This window comes from Homarus americanus, unplaced genomic scaffold, assembly GCF_018991925.1.
Source record: "Homarus americanus isolate GMGI-L3 unplaced genomic scaffold, GMGI_Hamer_2.0 scaffold57980, whole genome shotgun sequence".
Lineage (NCBI taxonomy): Eukaryota > Metazoa > Arthropoda > Malacostraca > Decapoda > Nephropidae > Homarus > Homarus americanus.
In genome coordinates, this window is record NW_024716703.1 from 25193601 (window position 1) to 25214119 (window position 20519).

General features: G+C 36.5%; 1 protein-coding gene across 1 annotated transcript; it reads left to right on the forward strand.

Moving 5' to 3' along the window:
- The first annotated feature begins 955 nt into the window (after positions 1-955).
- LOC121858364 (E3 ubiquitin-protein ligase Bre1-like) lies at positions 956-20485 on the forward strand. Its single transcript, XM_042354804.1, has 19 exons — positions 956-1046; positions 1598-1783; positions 3053-3239; positions 5726-5914; positions 6918-7039; positions 7440-7694; positions 8454-8579; positions 9075-9248; positions 9626-9883; positions 10356-10472; positions 10594-10755; positions 12246-12409; positions 14077-14215; positions 14831-14959; positions 15834-16025; positions 16961-17153; positions 17674-17768; positions 18047-18175; positions 18559-20485. The coding sequence occupies exons 2-19, from the start codon at positions 1628-1630 to the stop codon at positions 18706-18708; spliced, it is 2937 nt and encodes a 978-aa protein (XP_042210738.1). The 5' UTR covers positions 956-1046; positions 1598-1627; the 3' UTR covers positions 18709-20485.
- The last annotated feature ends 34 nt before the right edge of the window (positions 20486-20519 follow it).

The following is a 20519-nucleotide window of genomic DNA, read 5'->3' on the forward strand; positions in this document are numbered from 1 at the left end:
GAAGATCATGAGCCTGTAAGAAGATCATGAGCCTGTAAGAAGATCATGAGCCTGTAAGAAGATTATGAGCATATAAGAAGATCGTGAGCCTGTAAGATCATGAGCCTGTAAGAAGATTATGAGCATATAAGAAGATCGTGAGCCTGTAAGATCATGAGCCTGTAAGATCGTAAGCCTGTAAGAAGATCATGAGCCTGTAAGAAGATCATGAGCCTGTAAGATCATGAGCCTGTAAGAAGATTATATGTTTCTGTGCCTTTAAGTGGAAACCTATGTAGAGTACTGTAGTGACTCCTCTCCATATTTTTAGTTAACTCTTTCATTAAATTATTATATAACTACGTACATTAAGTAAATTCCCTTAGTCTGTGCACCTTTTAAAGTAAACTTATTATTCTACAGCTATATAACTTTAAGACTTAATTCACCTTATTTACCGTCAGTAGTTCAGCTCAGTCCATGAGACGCTATCACCATGGTAACGGAGGATATGCCATTAGTCGCAAGAAATAATTATCTAATGTAACTTGAATTAATTATCTAAAATATGAAGAAATTTGGTTGTTTTTAGTTACAATAATTAAATAAAAAGCAATTGAAACAAAACGGATAAATAAGGTCTGTTTTTAGAATATATAATTACTTTCCTAATTACTAGAATATTTATACTTCTTTCTCTTGTATATATATATTTTTTTATCTTAAATATATTTATATATAATTTATTGTTTTATTACAGGTAAATAATATCTTATAAACAGAATTAGACCTCAAGTTATCATCATAATTATTTTTCATTATATTAATTTCAAAAGACTTATTTTAAAAAACAAATTTCCATACTATTACACGAGTTAAAGAATTACTACCATATTATTATTATGTATTTTTAACTTAGTATTATTTAACAGAGACTAGAGAACATTTAAGAATTAGTTTAACAGTTTGTTTACACGGTACAGCTAACACCACCTGGAAGAGTGTTGGAACTACACGTCCTGAGGGAGAGTTTAATATGTCCTTTATAACTCTCTAGTGCATCTGAGGTGAGTATTGGAGTCTTGGTTTAATTTATGGAGTCTTGGTTTATGGATATTGAGATAAAATGATGAGTTAGAGACGTTGTGTGAGGTGATGGGTGGTGTGTCTGGCGGCTTTGTCCCTGGGAGCTGAAGTTATTCCTGTTAAGTTGATGTGGTTTTATTTCTTTCGTTTTTTATGTATTAGTATGTTGAAGGTAATAAAAATAACTCCAGAAAAAGTATTGACAATCCTAAGAGAGTTTTGGGGGTAAAAATGGTAGTTTTGGTCATTCTTGTATTTAAGTATCCAAACATACCTAACCTAACCTAACCTAACCTAACCTAACCTAACCTAACCTAACCTCACTTAACCCAACCCAACCTAACCTAACCCAACCCAACCTAACCTAACCTCACTTAACCCAACCCAACCCAACCCAACCTAACCTAACCTAACTGAACAATCTTAGCTGTAGGTTTAGGATGTGATTTATTTATTTATTATTTTATTTATTTTTTGCCAGGTATATGTGTAGATAACTGTATACTAATGTAATGTTTGTTTACCACTGTAGGTCTCTCCTGGGTAGCTCCGCGGGACCAAGATGTCAAAGAGAGCTCTCGAGGACGGGGGCACCAGCTCAGCTCCCCCGCCCAAGAACCTCAAGGTGCAGTTTGAACCCATACAGTTGGGCCCAATTTCTACTCTTGATGAGATGGATATGAAAACTCTCCGCTTCCAGAACCACAAGCTTTACCAGGTGAGGATACTATAGGGGGAATATGCTTATTTCTGTTTTCTTGCATGTTAGTTTTGTGACTGTCGTAGGTTTTACGCCCCTACAGTACTGTATATACATGTACCGTACTGTGTGTGTGTAGTCAAACCTCTATATTTAAATTTTTTGAGATTTGACTGTACTGAACTGTATTTAAAGGACTGTAAGAATATTTGTTACAGCTATCATTTAAACGAGCTAGTGTGAATCTGTTTTAACACATTCCAAGGATCCAAACAAACCTTGGTTCACGCTTGCGTTGGCAAGAGTTACACAACTTTGTGTGAAAAATTTCTAGTATATTCTTTATGGCTTCTATCACTAGGTACAGTTTTTCAACAAAGGTTTTTACTGAAAGATATCTGGAAGAGATGTCACTACAGTCTCCATTTACTTTTATACAGAGTCCTTCCCGTTCACATGGTCACTGGCCCAGGGTAATTTGGATCTATGCACTTCAGTAAAATTCCCTGACAGTTCAACCACAGATCATGATTAATAGCAGTCAACATATCCTTATTAGAACACTCATTTATGCAGGGTCTTAGCCTGGGTATGAGGACCATTACTGGGTAATATTGCAGTAAACAACAACCATGGAATTCCGGAAATTCGTTACACTCAATCGATAGAATTATTTTTTCTATGATCATTTTCTAATATAACATTTCTGTCACAAATTGATAAGTGTTTGGGGGTCCGGAGACGAAGCCCCTGGCTAGGGGGTTAGGTAAGGTTTAGTTTGGTAATATTGTATAAGTTAGCAAGCACAGAGTACCGGGAATTCAGGACACAATCGATAGAACTAGACCCGAATTCCCACGCTTTCCCCCATTATTGTTAGAGGGAGGGCTAAATCCAAAACGAGTGATTTCTGATAAAAGCGAATGTCAGATTTGAACCAATCGCATCAAAAACCATCAGATTATTTGGTTGCTGTAATCTGCAATTTTACCCTTTACTGATCATAGTTACTTTTGAGCAACAGTAAATTTATCATCTGAATTTTTTTTTATACTGTATCTTCTTTCATCTAGTATAAGAGAGTGCAGATTGGGGTTGATAATAAAGTTTACCTAAGGTACAGTTGCTGGTATATCTGAAGTTTCATAAGGTCATTCAATGTAAGAGGCTAAAAATCTTTGCCTAGATCACTTCTTATACAGTATTCTTATGCTTAGTAGTAATTCCATTCCTAGTTAATATTTTCTATTCTAGATATTTACATTGTTATTGTGTATTGTGCCACAGCGGCTTGAGCAAAGGAAAAGAATAGAAGATGACTTACGGAGTCGAATAGAACAGCTGGAGAAGCGACAGACCCAGAGTGATGATGTGTTGACTGTTATCAACCGGTACTGGAACCAATTCAATGAAGATATCAGACTCATGTTACAACGATTTGATGCTGAGACTGCTGATGAGTCTGAGACAAAGAGTGAGTGTCACTAATATTACAGTACAGTATATAGAGCTTGTCTGTCATGTCATGATTGGGTCACTTGACTTTTATTCATCTTCATCATCTTGTAGTTTTATACAGAGGATAGATATGTAATTTGTGGGAACCTTCAAGGTTGGCTGGCCTTAAGTGGCAGTACATTCACTCCAAAAAGTATCTTTACGATTTTGTGTTAGACCATATGACACAACAGACAAAGGATTTGGACAGCCATACCAAGACAATAAGAGTCGGTGTTCATTTTGAAAGTCATCAGACTCCATCATTAAGGTACTTTCTTGGAGTAAGAGTACTTAAAGGTGTTTTATGTTATATGGTAATTAATGTCCAGGTAACTTTATATGTCGTAAATTTTTTTTAAATATAATTGTAGTGTGGATGACTTGTGGAAGGACATGAATTAGAAATGTGCCGTTAAAAGATGGAGAAAGCAGAATTGAACCTCATAAGGAATGAAGAAATCTGTATCTCGCCTAGGACTGTATCACTTGATTGTGCTGGGGAAATCAATAATATTCATACACAGGGAGATAGATTTGTGTATCATAGTGGAAGAGTAAAAGGTTACTGCAGACTCAAAAATTATTGAATTACATGTGAAAAATAAATTGCTTTAAAGAATAAAGAATTTGAAAGAAAGTCTTGAATTGCTGTTTCTCACAACATTTTACAAGTTGACCATATTGAATATTATTGCTTTGTAGTGAGCAAGTCTGCCTGTATCACCCACTAGATCAAAAGTTCTTAACCTTTTCCATCTGCTAAGGACATTCCCCCCTCCCCATTTGAATAAGTGAAACATATTGATTACAGGTTTTGTATACAATACATTAATATAACTTATTACAGAGTGACATGTTGTTGAATAGAAAAATAAAAGGTAATGGTTGGTAATGCCTATAATTAGCTAACAAAATCACTATAAATATTTTTCAGTGGGATTTTTGGAACTGCTTCTCGTTGACAAGGCAGTTGATATCTGGGGTGGTTCCTGAAATGGTGCACCTGAAGTCTGCCTCCACCTCTAGTTGCTCCTCGCTTTTACAGTATTTTGATATTCAGGGGAGCCAAAAGCTTGATTCACATGGGTGTGTGTAAAGAGAAAAGATTCTTCTCATTTTGAGGAAATGTTTGGATGAATTTTTCCCTTATTTGTTACACTGCATAAAATTTCCCCTCTAGAATGCCAAACCTCCAGTTAAGAACACCTTGCAATAGATGAAACAGGGTTTGGTAAATTGACTTTTGGTCTTCACAATATCACACAAGTTGTCAAGTATTTTTGCTAATGTATATACCATTTTTACTCGTGTGCAAAGAAATGTACATCATATTCCCTTTGTGTCTGTCCTTAGGACAATTATTTCTTTTACCTTTATTGTATATACGTGTGTGTGTGTAGACACACACATATATACGATACTGTACAGGTAAAAGAAATCACTGTCTCTAGAACGAATAGTTCCCTGTCCTGGCCGCGAAAATGCCAGCAACTTTAAAACTACCCTTAGACATTCTTGGGTACATCCATGGTGTCATCCGGGAATAATCGAGGTCAGCGATTTGTCAAGGTATGCTGTACTGTATATAGGTATCCCTCATTCATTGTTAATGCACTTAACATTAATTCGGTTTAGCGATAAAAAACTTTACAACCTTTCTTACTTAACGTTAGGTAAATATTTGGTTAAACATTAACTTGACTCACTGGGAAGGGGGAAAAACTGGGGATGAGGTGGCCTGTGAGATGGCATGTTGCCATTGTTATACGTAATGAAACTATAAAAGTTGTGGAAAATTCATTACAGTGCTCTTATGTGGCTTAGAACTACAAAAAACATAATATAAAACTATAAAATAAGACAAATGAAAAGCATACGTGTATGCGTGGGTAGTGAACGTATGCATGGACTCAAGGAGGCTGTGGGCTGTAACTGTGTCGCCAACTTGCCACCAGTACGCACTCCATCTCCTAATGTGATGTCATGGCACACACACACGTCTCTGAGTCAGCTGGATAACTGCTTGGCTGAATTGTGCCTTTTCGTTCATGGATGGTTTGAGTGTGGAAGGAGCTAATTTTTGTACTTAAATTGTGTGCTATTGTTTTTTATGATATGCTATATAGTAATTGTTATTACTTTTTTGACGTATGCAATTTTAAATATGTTGGAATTAGGCCCGTCTTTTGCTTACTAAATCATTTAACTCTGAACAACATCGTTTATATAGAAGTTTGGTGTTAATAAAACAATTGTTTAACTTCAAAACTGTTTATAACAAATAGTTTGTTCGTTATTATTATTAGACAGGCTATACTCAGTGTTTACTGCCCTGCCATTTAAACCCGTGCTTTGTTGTTATCCCATGTTTTGCTGTAATTTTGCTTAAGATTAGGTTTTTTAAGGAACGCAACCCCATCGTCGAATGAGGGATCCTTTTATATTAAATCAATTTTACAGATGAAAGTGAGGCAACTACTTCCTTCCTGACCCAGTTATCAACTTGGGATAGAGAGGAGTTAGATGAAAAACTAGCCAACCGGGTGCAGGTGTCTAAACGTGCAGTGGCCAAGATTGTGCAGGCCTTTGATCGCCTCCACCAACGAAATGAAAAGGTGGCTCGAGCACTTAAGGGGGAAGGATTGGAAGGTATGTAATTACTCTAAGGTTTATTGTGTATAATTTAAGAATATTTTCATTATACAGTAGATGGTTATAGATACTGAAAGAAGCATTGGAAGGTTTTGTAAATCAGTCTGTCATATTTTGGGGGGGAGTGATCACTCTGAGTCTTGTTCAAGTAATGAATAGAATCAGAAAAGACCAGGTACAGTGGTCCCTCGGTTAACGAGTTACTTTCCATAAGATTCTTTACTTCGGTTAACGGGCAATCCCTCTATTAACGAGTTTCTTACGAGCCGACCTGAACATGTTTTCGCTTGCATTTGGCGGTCCACCAGCTGTAGTATTAGTCCGCCAGTACAGTAATCGGTTCTAGGGCTTAAATTCCTTACCATTTTAGTAAATATCAAGAAGTTTATACTATTCAATAATTTTAAAAGTTTAATATTAAATTTTTTAGTAATTTTAACAATTATTGAACATGCCATCCAGCCTGTCAACACACCATACTGGCGTCAGTCTTTGTGTCTTTTCAGTGGAGGTAACATCTTGCTTGAGACTCTTTTTTCTGTGTTTGCAAGCAAATTATTGGTCATTTTGAAATTTATTTTACATATTGACAATATATAATGCAGTGCAGTGTTGATTTAAAGAACATAATCTTGAATTACACCAAGAGAACTAAAATTTTATGGGTGAAATGGCGCCATGGGGTGACTTCTCTTCCACCCCACTGCCTTCTCTTCTCCCTTCTCCTCCACCCCCATTCTAATTCCCATCATCATCCAGGAGCCTTCTACATACACACCTCAAAGTAAGTGTGCTTTTCTACCTTTTTTGTTGAATTTAGGCAATTTTCGGTGAGCTGGAACCAATTACCCCAAAACCCATTGAAACAATGGTTTCGGTTAACGAGTTTTTCGGTTAACGAGCAACCTTCTAGAACGGATTGTGCTCATTAACCGAGGGACCACTGTAATTAATTTTTTTGGTTTGTGGTTTTAATAACCCTGTATCTTGTCTTCCACAGAGCCTCCACCAGCATTAGAAGAAAGTGTTCGGGAATTGAACAATGAGCTCCAGACAGAGAACAAAAACCTTCATGGGCAGAATCTTTCTTTCCATGAGAAACATCATCTCATGTGTCTTAAGGTACACACTCTTATTATAAACAATCTTTTGATACCACCATAAATATAATATTCCTCAAACCAATGATCTTAGTCGTGTCACCCAAATCTCACCCACCCATTGGCTGATGGGTTTGGACTTTTTGGTAGAATAAAGCTGCCGGATCAACACTTCAGTAATACCCTGGTTAGTGCTCAGGATACGTTCCTGGAAAATGGATTGCTAACTAAAACATGTTTAACAGTGAGACGATCAAAACTGTGTGACAGACTTATGGTAACAGTATCAAGTGTTCATATTCAGATTAAATTTATAATAGCATAATCTTCAGTACTTTATGCAGGCTTTTTATTTGATACAGGTATGATCTTGTTGCTCTTATTACTGTGATTAAGTTTTTAAGTTTGAATTTCTTTCCTAGGTAGCAGAACTAGAGGAGAAACTTCAGGCTATGGATACTGAGAAGGCTGAGATGCAGAACCGCATTGAGGATATGGATTATGACCTAAACAAGACACGCTCACGCTGTGAAAAAGTGGAAAGCCATCTGGCTGATACTTGTCAGAAATTGAAGGCCATGCAAGATGAATGTGGCGTCAATACTCCCGGTAATGTCAAAACAGGGGAGGTTTTACCAGTTGGTGGGAAGATCACGTCCTCCGTCTCATCCAAGAAGGTAAGCATTAGCCATTTACTTTATAACAAAGTACTGTATGTATTTTGAACTGTTGTTCTTTTTTTATGTTAGTGTGTGTATTATCTATGTTGTGATTGATCAAAGTACCAAGATGCATTTCTTATTTTTGTTGACATGCCAATTTTCATTCTTTTTTTATAATATCTTTATCTGTGAATTAGTTTTTCATAACTTGTCCCAAATGTACAAGATTGTTAGATTGGATGGGAGATTCCATTATAAAACCAAAAATCATGTGTTTTTCAAAGCGTAGCCTACAAAATGGGTTATTTTAACATGACTCTCAAACATTTCTTTTACGAGATTGCCAGGGGAAGGTTGCTTTGATACACTGCACATCTTTTAAGGTTTCTTAATAAAGTTAAAGCAGAGAAGAGGTTAGATAAATATGACTGGAATATTTTCTCTGGACATTTGCTGACTATCTATGACTTTGACATTCTGGTGGATGGACTTGATCATATTTCTGATGCTGTCTCAAACTAAATGTCAGTTTGTCGATTTTCCTTTCATTCATACCCAAGGCCAAATTAAAATATATTTAAAATAGGCATGCTTTTTTCTGTGATGAGGACATTACAACCCTAACTCAAACCAAGCCAATGCTTGTGGTTCCCAGGAGTTTCTTTTGTCATAGCTACTCACTAAAAGGGGAGATCTGTTGAGAAGTGTGATATTGTAGGTAAGATTATTATTAATATTTGATTAAGGTGCATTTTATTCATGTCATTCATACAGATGGAAGAATTAAACAGTGAGCTGGAGGAGTTACGTGAACTGAGTGCCAAGAGACTGGATGAGCTGGAAAAGAAGACAAATGAGCACAAGGAAGCCCTCAAGGAGGTGGAAAGATTGAAGATGGATGTAAGCCAATGTATACCTTGACATTTGTTAAAAACCTTCATCATCATATATATATAACTCTACCTGCCTGAGCTCTTCATCTCTTTGCTCTGATGAAATTTATACCACCATCCTGCCCCTCTTGAACATACTGTATATGGATAGTGCGATAAAGATGATTTATGAACTCCATGAAAATTGTGCCTAAGAGAGTATGAGGAACTGATTATTCGGATAGTTGCTCAAGTGGAATGAATGGAAGGTTCACATAGCCAAAAGTAAGGTATAAAAAATGAGAGTTTGTATGTGTCAGGGGTCCTGTGATAGAGATGAGGAATGTAGCGTGAGGCAGGAGATGTGAAAGTTTTAGTAATGATAATATTCTCCTTCCAAATTGTTTAGTTGAAAATATGAAACAATTTACAGTAGTTTTATAATTTCTCAAAAGTTAAGTATTTTATTTCATTCTCTTGTAAATAAATACAGTATACATTTAATTATTAATGTATTTTGCAGTTACGCCAGTTACCAGAAAGTGTAATAGTGGAGACAACGGAATACAAATGTCTTCAGTCCCAGTTCTCAGTGCTGTATAATGACTCCATGCAGCTCAAGACACAGCTAGAGGAAACACGACATCAGCTACAGAACAGTAAAAATGCACACCTGCGTCAGATTGAGCAAATGGAGGTTAGTGTCTGTATTTTCTTTATTTTTTTTTAACCCCTCCGCCCATCATGACTTGGTATGGAAGTATATTTCCCTTGGAGCCTTTTCCACGTGTTGTTAGATAGGCAGGAAACAACAGGATATATTGTAGTTCATTTCCTCTGCCTGAAATATAAATCTTACTGTCAGTCCTTGTCTGTATTTCACCCCTATAGCTCATAAGGACTGTTCTCTCTCTACTTTTAACACTATCACTCCTTCTCTTTAACCCTCCCTGCCTCTTACTACTCCACCTCTTCCTCCTCTTTAACACTCCCTGCCTCTTAAGCCTTCTCCTTAATACATACAGAGTTAAGTTTTTCCTGATGTTAAGTGAGTATTACTTATATTATTTATAGAGCGAAGAACTAACAATCCAGAAGAAGTTGCGCGCTGAAGTAATCCAACTAGAAGACATGCAAGCCCAGGTGCGTAAGGAGTACGAGATGCTGAGAATTGAATTTGAGCAAAACCTGGCTGCTAATGAGCAAACAGGACCTATCAATCGGGAGATGAGGCACCTGATCACCTCCTTGCAGAACCACATCTCACAACTGAAGGGAGAAATCCATCGTTATAAGCGGAAGTACAAAGAAGCTGCTACTGAAAACAATAAGGTTGGTTAGTTTTTAGCTCGTGGATGAACAACTTCTTAGCTCTGATTCAGTCATCTCATATTCTACCATTATCACCTTTAATGGTCTGATTCAAATTGCTCTTTGTTCAAGTACCTATCATCATATGCTCTCAGTATGGCTCTCAGAACAATGCTTTTATTGAGCTTTCAAGATTTTTATATTTTTTTTATAGTGGTGGTACAGTAACTTGTGCAAAATTATTCTTCCACTTTTATTGCCTACTCCATGTGCCATACTTAGAGCATTGAAATGATATTTGTGCAACTTTTATGGTTTCTTATGTAAATAAACACTGCGGAAGCTGCCACTCGGCTGTGAATTATGAGTACGGGTATTTGATTAATTAAAAAAAGAGGTATAGTAATAGAGGTACCTGCAAATTTATGAATGTGAATCTTTACTTTGTGACTTACCCATGAACCAGCCAACACTTCTCTCTTGTTTTTCTCAGTTGAAACGAGAAATGGAAGACCTGCATCTGAAACTGGCTGTAAGACAAAGGAGTGCAAGTGTCAGTGAACGTCAGGACAGTGTCAGTAGTGATCGTGGTGATGGGGGAAAAGAACAGGTAATGGCATTAATGCACACTTTGTATACTTATAAGCCTTTCTAGAGCGATAATATTTTGAGGACATTCTATAATTGATGATTGAGAAATTCTTGGGTAACCATTAAATTGATGCTTCCAGATGGTCAAAGAGGAAGGCAGTGAATCGTGCGACTCCTCGGGTCCCCCAACCTCTTCTAACCAGCAGTCTTCTACTCCTTTGGGTGGAGGAGGAGCTGGTGTTGAGGACAAGACAGCTGAAGGGTTGGACATCAAGAAGGAAGAAGGTGAAGAAGAATCGAAGGTTAGTAACTTGGTACTGAAGAATGGACACAACTGTCATCATTTCCCTCGGTATGGAGTATTGTTTCATGCGTCTTAATTGCAGCTTATGTGTTTTCTATTTGCAGTAGGCCATTATGTTGATCGTTTTTGGAGTACTGTACAGTACATGGGCAATAAAATGTTGCAATTATTTAGCTTGAAATAGAAGTTAACAAGTTCTGTTTTCAGAGTGAATGTTTAATTTCTCATGCCACCTGTGCATAGCTGCTTATTCTGAAACTTTTATGGCACCAACTTCAAATCTTTACCAGGCAATCACATTCGGTTTTTTGTTTTTGTTTTTAATTTGGGGTAAAACATTATGTACAATATTCCATAAAAATGGGATTTGAAATATTATCCACTGTGGCAAAACATTACAGGGAAAGAGTTCACTAATAACAGTACTGGTAAATGAAAGGCAGCCTATTGTCACAGACTGAAATACTTGTTACTCTGGAGGACCAGCAATTCAACTTATCTCTTTCACATTGTTGACTGTTGGACAAATCTCACCCTCTCACTGGCCAGTGATGCAAGTTGCAATATCCAAATCTCACTGGCTTGCTACGTGGTGATGCTGGCTGCATCATACAAAATGAAACAACAGGTGGGAGGGTGCTGGGAACAGTTAGGCTCTTAGTGACACAACTCGCATCATTGGCCAGGACAGGATTAATGAGTATTGTGAAGTACTGGTCTAATTTAATAGTCATTCAGTCTGTTAACAGCTAGAATGTACTTCATTTTAGTATTGTAATGTGATTCTTGATACATGGAATGAGATTGAAGAATTTAAAAATTTTTTATAAGGTAGACAGAAAGTCATTGTTTAATTCAGGGAGTTGCGATCCTGCCTTGCCAGCTATTCCCACACTGTGGGTTAATGTAAGGAAAGGCTGCAAAACTTGGTTTCAACATGCCTCAGGACAACTGGGTCACGAGAGCAGAGTTTGTGGAGGGGGGAGGATGCCCTGTTCTGGTTTAACTAAATAACTGCCATCAGGTAATTGTGGTTAACCCATGTAAGCATGGAAAATGGCTGGAAAACAATGTGTGTAGTCCCTTCTATGTTTTCACCAAGGTTTACTTCACATAATTTCTTTGAACCTTAAAATAAACACTTGTTTGTGGCATTTTCATGGCTGGGACTTTCGTCAATTGCAGATGATAATGGGATAGAAGCTGTAGTTGTAAGGCAAGTGGCAGTAGATATAAAGGTTTCCAGAAGATAGTATGAAAGAATAATGCAAGAAGGTGGTGTTATTTATACAATACTGTAGATGTATTTAGGAGAAAAGGGTGTGTGCAACAATTAAGATGTTTGATAGATGTTCCCAAGCCTTCTTACTCTTCAGGTGGAAATTAACTGAACACTAGATCGGTGGATAACAGGACTTTACTAATATGTTGATGTACGTAGAACTTTGTATATTTAGGCATGTTTTCAGAAATCTTCTCATCTTGTAGGATAATGAAGAAGGTGACAAGAAGGAAGATAAGATTAAAAAGGAGACAAAAAAAGAGGGCAAGGAAGGAAAGGATGGTGGTAGTGGCAAGCAGGGTGGTGCTGCTCCTCCAGCCAAAGATTCTAGGGAAAGTGAAATCATCCGTAATCTGAAATCTGAGCACAAGTAAGTTTTAAGGTTTTAATTGTCACTGTAGTAGGGTGGATGCTGTCTGTCTGTGATGGTAGTGCAGTGATTACTTTTCTTCTTTTCAGCTTTTGGGTTTCAGAATAGTACGTGAAATATACAATACTGTATATGTTGTGTGATGTTAATGCTGAACTGCACTTGTTGGATAGGAAAAGTTGCATGTAATATATGGAAAAGATAAGTGCAGGAGAAATTTAATAACTTACAGAAGATATGAAGCAAAAGAATTATTAGAACCAAATACAAAGGTAAATGGAGAAGTCTTCCAGGTGATCAACATTATCCTCACCATTTTCACAGCCATTATCCATGCTTGCGTGGTTTAGCTATGATTACAGTACCATGCTTCACTGTGAGACCCACAATCATTTATATCTCAGCTGCAAGAAATATGAAAGGGATCTTGTCTGCACACCACATTCTTGTTCATTATGAACCACTCCTATACAGGGTATATAAGATTTTTAATGGTAAAAATTTAATCATATACCTGTGAATTTATTTAGACAGAACTTGTTTGGGTTATGGGAGGGATGTATCGTTAGAAGAATGTGACTTACAGCCAATCCAAAAAGTATCGAGACCCCAGGGTCTTGTGGAATAGAAAATGGGCAGTAACCTCAGACGTGTTCATGTATTGGTTGGGTTGGTGCACCACCTCTCAGTAGTATACATTTTAAACTTGGAAGATGACCTTTGTAGGTGCATGACATGTGGCCATAAGAGTCTTCCACAAGGATGGAAAGACTATTTCCTCAAGTATCTCCTGGAAATACAGTACGGCTCAGGTAACGTCTGTATAATGGATGTTGTTTTCTCGGTGATCGTAGCTTTTACATTATCCTGCCGGCTTTTCTCTTAGCGAGTTTGGCTTTTATTGTCATCCATCACCAAGTGTATTAATATACCATATTACTGTACAGTATATGCATTACAGTAAAACCCCCCTTCTATACCGGACCCTCTGACACGTTTGGACTAGTTTCATATATTATGAACTCGGATTTGATTTGTTAAAGAAAAAAAGCGGACCTGGGTCCATTATGGTAAAAAGTTTACAGACTTAAATACTAGAATTGCCGAAAAATACAAGTTAACCGAGCTTGGGGTATTTTAACATTACGGTAGAGTATTCGACAGTTTCCGAATTTTTGTGTTTGATTATTCGTTCGTTTCCTGTTCAGTTTGTTTCTCATTATTCCAACCAATAAACATACTCAAGTTACCATGCCTTGGCTGCCACGTAAAATATTTTATTTGTAATTACACTATATGTTACCCTCGTTAATTCCGAGTCGCTCAAATTACCGAAAAATCCGGTGCTTGAGAGTTGGTTGCGTGCTGGCAACATTGTTAGGGGGAGCCGGACTGATCATCTGTTAACGCTCTATAAATAAGAGACCGGGAATATATTATGGTGCAATAGCTCCTCTGGGATTTAGGATTTTTTGGGGGGAAATTAATGATTTTTTTATAATATTTTATTAACCCGGAAAAGCTCCAAGCCAATTTCATTTCTGGGTATTGGAGAGTTCAGACTAATGGGGATATTACTTGTACCTGTACTTAAATTTTACTTTTGTGTTTGAGACAGTTTAAAATAAATTATATCCTTACCAGTGTTTTTCATCTCATCTCCACAGGAAGGCTGTAAATGATTATCGAGAACTGAAACTTCTACTGGATATGTACAAGGGTGTGGGCAAGGAGCAGCGAGATAAAGTACAGCTAATGGCAGCAGAGAAGAAAGCAAGGCAAGAGGTGGAAGAACTCAAGGCACAGGTACTGTATCTGTTTCTCTCCACTTGTGATTTCCTTTCATTCACACACACAATTTTGCTGCCTTTTTGATGTTCATCCCCCTATCATCACCTCATGCCTCCACACACACACCCACCCATGCTCTTCATTCTTTTAATCGTTTTATATATTACTGTTGTCTTCAGTGTGTCTGTTATGAAATGTGCCAGAATTAAGGTTGGGGCAGCTCCAGAAATGGTTGTGGAGCACATCCCATTTTCCCCATAGGATTAAGAATTTACTTTATGCGAGGTTTTTTGCAGAATGTAACCCTGGCCTAAAGTGAGGGTCAGGTATACTCATATATCACTAGAGATGGTACCATCAGACATAAGGGATTGTCTTGCTTGTATTTGTTTCTATTGCTTTACTTCAATAAATTCTCGGCTCAACAACTTGTTTGTTGTACATTTTAATACTGTACTCTAATAGCTCAGCATCCATTCCTCCATTCTCAATAAAAGTACAGACTGTACTGCTTAAGTAATTGAAATTGTGTTCTGAATTAGTTCATCATCAAAATGTGTGTGTAAGTATGTGTAGAGTGAGTGGGAAGTAAATAATATACCTTTTAACAAATTGACCTTTATTTGCCAGGTGAAGAAACTTCAGGAAAGTAAACGAGAGGAGAGAAAGAAATTGGCTGATGAAGAAGCTATTCGCAAAATCAAGCAGCTTGAAGAGTCCGTTCACCAGCTGCAGCGACAAGTTGCTGTTCAGAAACAGGTGTGCATTCTCATTATATACAATACTGGAAGTGAAAAGAAAATAAGTTAGCAATTGACTATACAGTACTGCATACAGTAGACCCTTGCCATTCGCTAGTTTGCAATTTGCGGTAAGCAGGTGATGGCTATGGTGGCTAGCTTACAAGCCTTTTCCCCCTTGCACAACGAGTCGCCCCACGCAGCATCTCGTGTAGTACTCTCAAAACTTTAGTGTTTCTGTGTGAAATGGCCCCTAAAAGACTGCCTAGTTAGTGATGACCCTGACAAAGAAAGTTTTATTATTAGATAAGTTAAAAGAGGGGATGAGTGCTGCTGCAACTGGTCAATTGTTTGGTATTGGTATATACAGTACTGCACTGAGGTATATAACTTGGGTTTAAGTAATGCATGTGACCAATATACAGTACCCACAGGAAAAACAAAATCTCACAACTGTTCTTAATCTGTAAGACGTGGAAAATCTGTGTTCATTGTCAGTTTTAGCTTCCGTACATATCTCAAAACTGCACCGAACTAAGTCATTCAACATTTTTATGGAAAAGGACATCAGAGTGTTCAGTATTTACATTCTCTAAAAGTAGACTTGTGAGTTTTGCATACAGGGTACTTGTGTTGAGGATTTAATTTGATAATAATGGATGAATATCAATTGGTAATACCTGTATTTGGTGTTCAGTTACAAAATAGATAAGTTGTGTATCAGAAATTAGATATACTGTAATTTTTATTCTCTATTATAAATGTTATTTATTGTTTAACTTAATTGTAAGCAATATCATGCCTTGAAAATTTTTTCAAGGTTTTTTTTTTCTGATACTATATTCTTATTGCAGTACTGTATTCTGTGTAACATTTATTATGTTAACTTTCAGGAAGAAGAAACATTATTGAATGAGATGGAGGTAACTGGACAGGCCTTTGAAGACATGCAGGAACAAAACATACGATTAATTCAACAGTTAAGAGAAAAAGACGATGCAAATTTTAAGCTCATGTCAGAGCGGATTAAATCTAACCAGATACATCAGTTGGCCAATGAAGAACGTAATGTTTTACAGGAGCAGGTTAGTGCACACTCAGGTACTGTACTTGGTACTTGAGGGTCATGTGAGTTTAGGAGTAAGTTATATGGTGATTGTAGGAGAATGACAAGACATTGAAAGTTTATTTGAGAATAAGGAAAAAGGCAAGTGGAATAAGTGTACTGATAGAAAAAAGTAATACAGTACTTCATTATTTTAGCAGATTTTCACCATTACTGAGGAATTATTTTTTCGTAACTTCAGGATTTCACTCATAAATCAAATTGTGGGATTTTTTCTACTGTATTTGTAAATCAGATCCTTGTTAATCAGGGTCCGCCTTTCTATATACAAGATATCTCGATACATTTTCTACACATACTGTACTATGTTACCAGTTTTTATGGTGATTGTTGTTAGTACAGCAGTAACTCGGTCCTCACTTTTTGAAGTGTGAAGTCTCCCAGAATGTTGTGGGAGACATGACACCTCAACAGGTGAAGACAATGTTGCTGTAATAATGCAAACATCACAATCACTATGAAAAATCTACAAGCCAGTGTGTGTATACATTTTATTTAGACTCTGTTTACATATATAATCTCCCATGTGTGTTTGTGAGAGAGAGAGAACTACTACATTCAGAATAAGTTAACACACAGAACCTTCCCTAGAGAGAAGTTTGAGGGAAGAAAATTTAACATAATTGGAATTGCCAGAGAATATGGTACCCTGTGAACTGATTCAATTGTGGGTGTAGCCAAATAACTACAAAAAGCTTTTATTCCTGACTTATCTTTCTGAAACCATATACTGTAGTAATCCCTTCTCTTCTACCGTATATATAGTTATTATTTAAAGTTTGTAACTTATAGAGGGGAAGATTCAAAATGTCATCTTGATTATATTAGGAGTTCATCACTTTTTGTACGTGAAACAGATTTATACAACATTATAGTGATATTTAAACCCTGCAGACTAACACCCTTACAACTCAAGTGGAAGCACAAAACCAGGTTGTCCGCAAGTTAGAAGAGAAAGAACGTTTATTACAAAATAATTTGACAACAGTGGAGAAAGAACTTACTCTCCGTCAACAAGCTTTGGAGATGCACAAGCGAAAGGCCATAGAATCTGCTCAGTCTGCTGCAGACCTAAAATTACATTTAGGTGAGTATAAGGTTCATAACCCATTTAGTGCATTGGGACCCCACATCAGTAGATGTGGAAATTGGGGGTACTGTAATGTCGGGCTAGAATGAATTCATGTTTACTCAGGTGGTATGGACATTTTAAGAGAATGGAAGTGAAAGATTGGCAAAAAGAATATAATTGAGAGGTGTGGGGAAAAAAAGAATAAGGGGATGACCTAGGAGATTGAAGGATGGTGCAAAGAATTCACAAGAAGTGTAGGGAATAGACATCTAGGAAGCAACAGTATACAGTACATAAAAGAGATCCGAGCATAGTGTCAAGTGATTTTTGGGGAAGGACATGCTGCTGATAGGTGACACTGACATGTCTAAATTTACAGTTAAGTCAGAGGGGACACCCTGCCTTCAGCAGTAAAAGCGCAAGAGTTTAAAAAAGTGAGACACGTGTACTACTTACTTTGGCAAGAAATTAAATGCATATAAGTAGTCTATCTCTTAAGTTAAACTTCTTTTATAGTTTAATTTTGCATCCACAGAAAAGTATCATGCTCAAATGAAGGAAGCACAGCAGGTGGTTGCTGAGAAAACAATGGCTCTGGAGCAAGAGGCTTTTAAATATAGAAGAGTTCAGGTAAAATATGTGATAATTTTTATATATTTCCATGATAGATCGAGACACATAGTACAGTAATACAGTATGTTAATTACTAGTATCATACACAGTTTCAATATGAACTGGTCCCCTTACGAAACTGACCTTTTCTAGCTGATATCTGTACCATATCAGATTGTCCAAGGAACACAGTCCTCCTTTATTCCATGTCCCCTGGATCCTCAGTGTCTTCCATCTTACATTGGAGTATTATGTATAAATGTAATGAAAATCTTGTTTTTAATCTAACCATGCAGGAAGAAATAGCAAGTTTAAGAAGGAAGGTTGAACGAGCTAAGAAGTTCGAGATGGTTGACCGAGCAGATGAGGTTTTAATGGAGGAGATAAGGGACTACAAGGATACACTCACCTGCCCATCATGTAAAGTAAGTAAATCTGAAGTCATATTGAACTTATAAGCAATAGGTGGTAAATTATATTATGTCATACAGTGTTCAAACCAACTTTTACAAAAACTTTTTTTTTTCACAAATTCTAAAATATTTATTTATTTAGTTTTGAGACTGTCAAGTTGTTTTGCAGTTTGTATTACTTCATTTCTCATCGTCATTAGTGCCATCATATATAAATTTATTAAAAGTAGAGTTTAAATTTGTCCTGCACGTTGGTTTCTTTACCCCCTTGATTCTCTCCCATATTAAAGTTGGATGAGTTAAGAAAATTGAGACTGAAAGAATTAAAATCTAATTCTAGTTCTATTTTAGTTATTCACACTTACCCATGGACTTATGCTATTAATATTTCACAGGTTAAAAGAAAAGATGCAGTACTTGTGAAGTGCTTCCATGTGTTCTGCTTTGATTGTCTACGTACTCGATACGAGACAAGGCAGAGAAAGTGCCCCAAGTGTAATGCAGCTTTTGGGGCTAATGATTATCACCGTCTGTATCTGACCTAATTTTGTTGAATCCAAAAAATTTGTGGTTATAATTTTTTTTACAAGACTTGACCTTAATATTGCACATTATTATAAACTTATTTTAGCTATGAAATTGGTGTTCTCATCCTCAAAAATAAGAGGTGAGGAACTTCTTTAATTGCTGTTATGACAGTGTACTAAGTAATTTTAATAATTGCTAAATTCAGGTTCAGCTTAAATTTCTACTGCAAAGTTGTGGGACCTGATAGAAATTTTTGAGGGAGAGATATTTTGTATCACATGAATTGACAAAAAACAAAGTAACCCAATCTAAAGGAAATTACAATATAGCCACTGGGGGACTGCATCATTTCAAAACACCATACAGTGGTAGTGTATTGTTTTTATTTATTAATTTTCACTTCATGTCACTGCCTAGAATTGTACAGTAACTCGTAAATCAGTCTCATGAGTTAAAAACTGAAATGTACTTCCAGGTGTGACACTTTTAGAACTGGGAACAATGTCAATGCAGTTACTGTTGGGCATAGGTATAGACTTAAATTTTATAGTAAATTGTCCGACTAATAGATTTTCTACCACTAAAATTAATTTGTTCAACTTACACAAAAATAAATAGAAATCCAGTGCTCATATAATTTATAAATTAGTGGTGCATAAATTAATGGAATTTTAAATGAAAGTTTGTATATTTAATGGAAATAAATCTTCTGATAGCCACAACTTGTTGCAGCAACCATTCATGTACTAGACATGAATCTTGCTGTGTATTGTATGGGATTAGTCAGATGGACCAGTCTTGACAATGTGATAAATATTAACTTAGGTAACTTGAGTAGTGAATGATGTTTTTATGAGATTTGACAAAGATGTTTAATTTTTCTAGTGTTCTAATGCCTGAAAGGTTCAGGGCTGACCTCATGGAAATATGTTCTTTTATGAAACCAAGTTAAGAAGAGTGAAAGAATATGAGTAAAAGAGGACTTGGTGGAGGAAACTGTTTGGATGTATGAAATTTTTGATAATTGAAAAAAGATTCAATTGATCTATCTGCAACATAGCAGGACAACTCCCATCAAGATTGTGGTTCTTGTAACTGGCTGATAGTTTACATAGTTCATCCTGTTCTAAAAAAACAATCCCTATCAAGAATTTGGTGTATGAAATAGGTTTCACACAAGCTCCCTTATTATGTAGCACAACACTGCCAAGATCAATAAGGACCACATTCTGCAGGAGTGGCCTAAAATGCAGGTACATACTTGGCGTACAGATAAGGTTCTGCGTGAACTCTTCTATTGTACAAAAGGAGACCATTGTATAAGTTCTGCATTAGTTACCCTCCAATACAAGAGCCTAGAGAATACATTGAATCCCATTTTCAGCATTCCAGGAATAATTGCTTCAGCAGTTTACCAGTTTCTAAATGGGATGCGTGACATTAGAAACTCTGTTTTTTCTTGAACTAAAGTACATTTTTATTGACTAAGATAAGAAGGTTCAAGGTTGATGTGAAGTTTGTAAAGGAGTTTATAATTATTTTGTTAGTTGAGAGTTAACAATTTAAGTTTGTCCCAGACATTGCTTTCTTTCTGTAAATGGAAAGTGCAAATTCTTCCCAAAATCTGTACTTATAAGAATGTAATTTATTGTACATTATAAGTTTGCTCCTTTCATAATGTTTTGAAGGAGAGAGATCCTGTATGTTGCAAGTGAGGTTTTGGTGTTAAGATTTTTATTAGCAACCAACTTAACGGAATTATAATAAAAATCTACAGACATTAAGGAAATTGCATCGCATGATTTCTTTTACCTTGGATTAGAGGCCT

What these genes read in the sequence shown, in the direction of transcription:
- LOC121858364 (XM_042354804.1), top strand. Translation starts at nt 1,628, where the DNA reads ATGTCAAAGAGAGCTCTCGAGGACGGGGGCACCAGCTCAGCTCCCCCG. An exon ending in ATCATCTCATGTGTCTTAAG is followed by an intron (nt 7,040 to 7,439) that starts GTACACACTCTT and finishes TTTCTTTCCTAG; the next exon opens with GTAGCAGAACTAGAGGAGAA. An exon ending in TTAAATATAGAAGAGTTCAG is followed by an intron (nt 17,769 to 18,046) that starts GTAAAATATGTG and finishes CTAACCATGCAG; the next exon opens with GAAGAAATAGCAAGTTTAAG.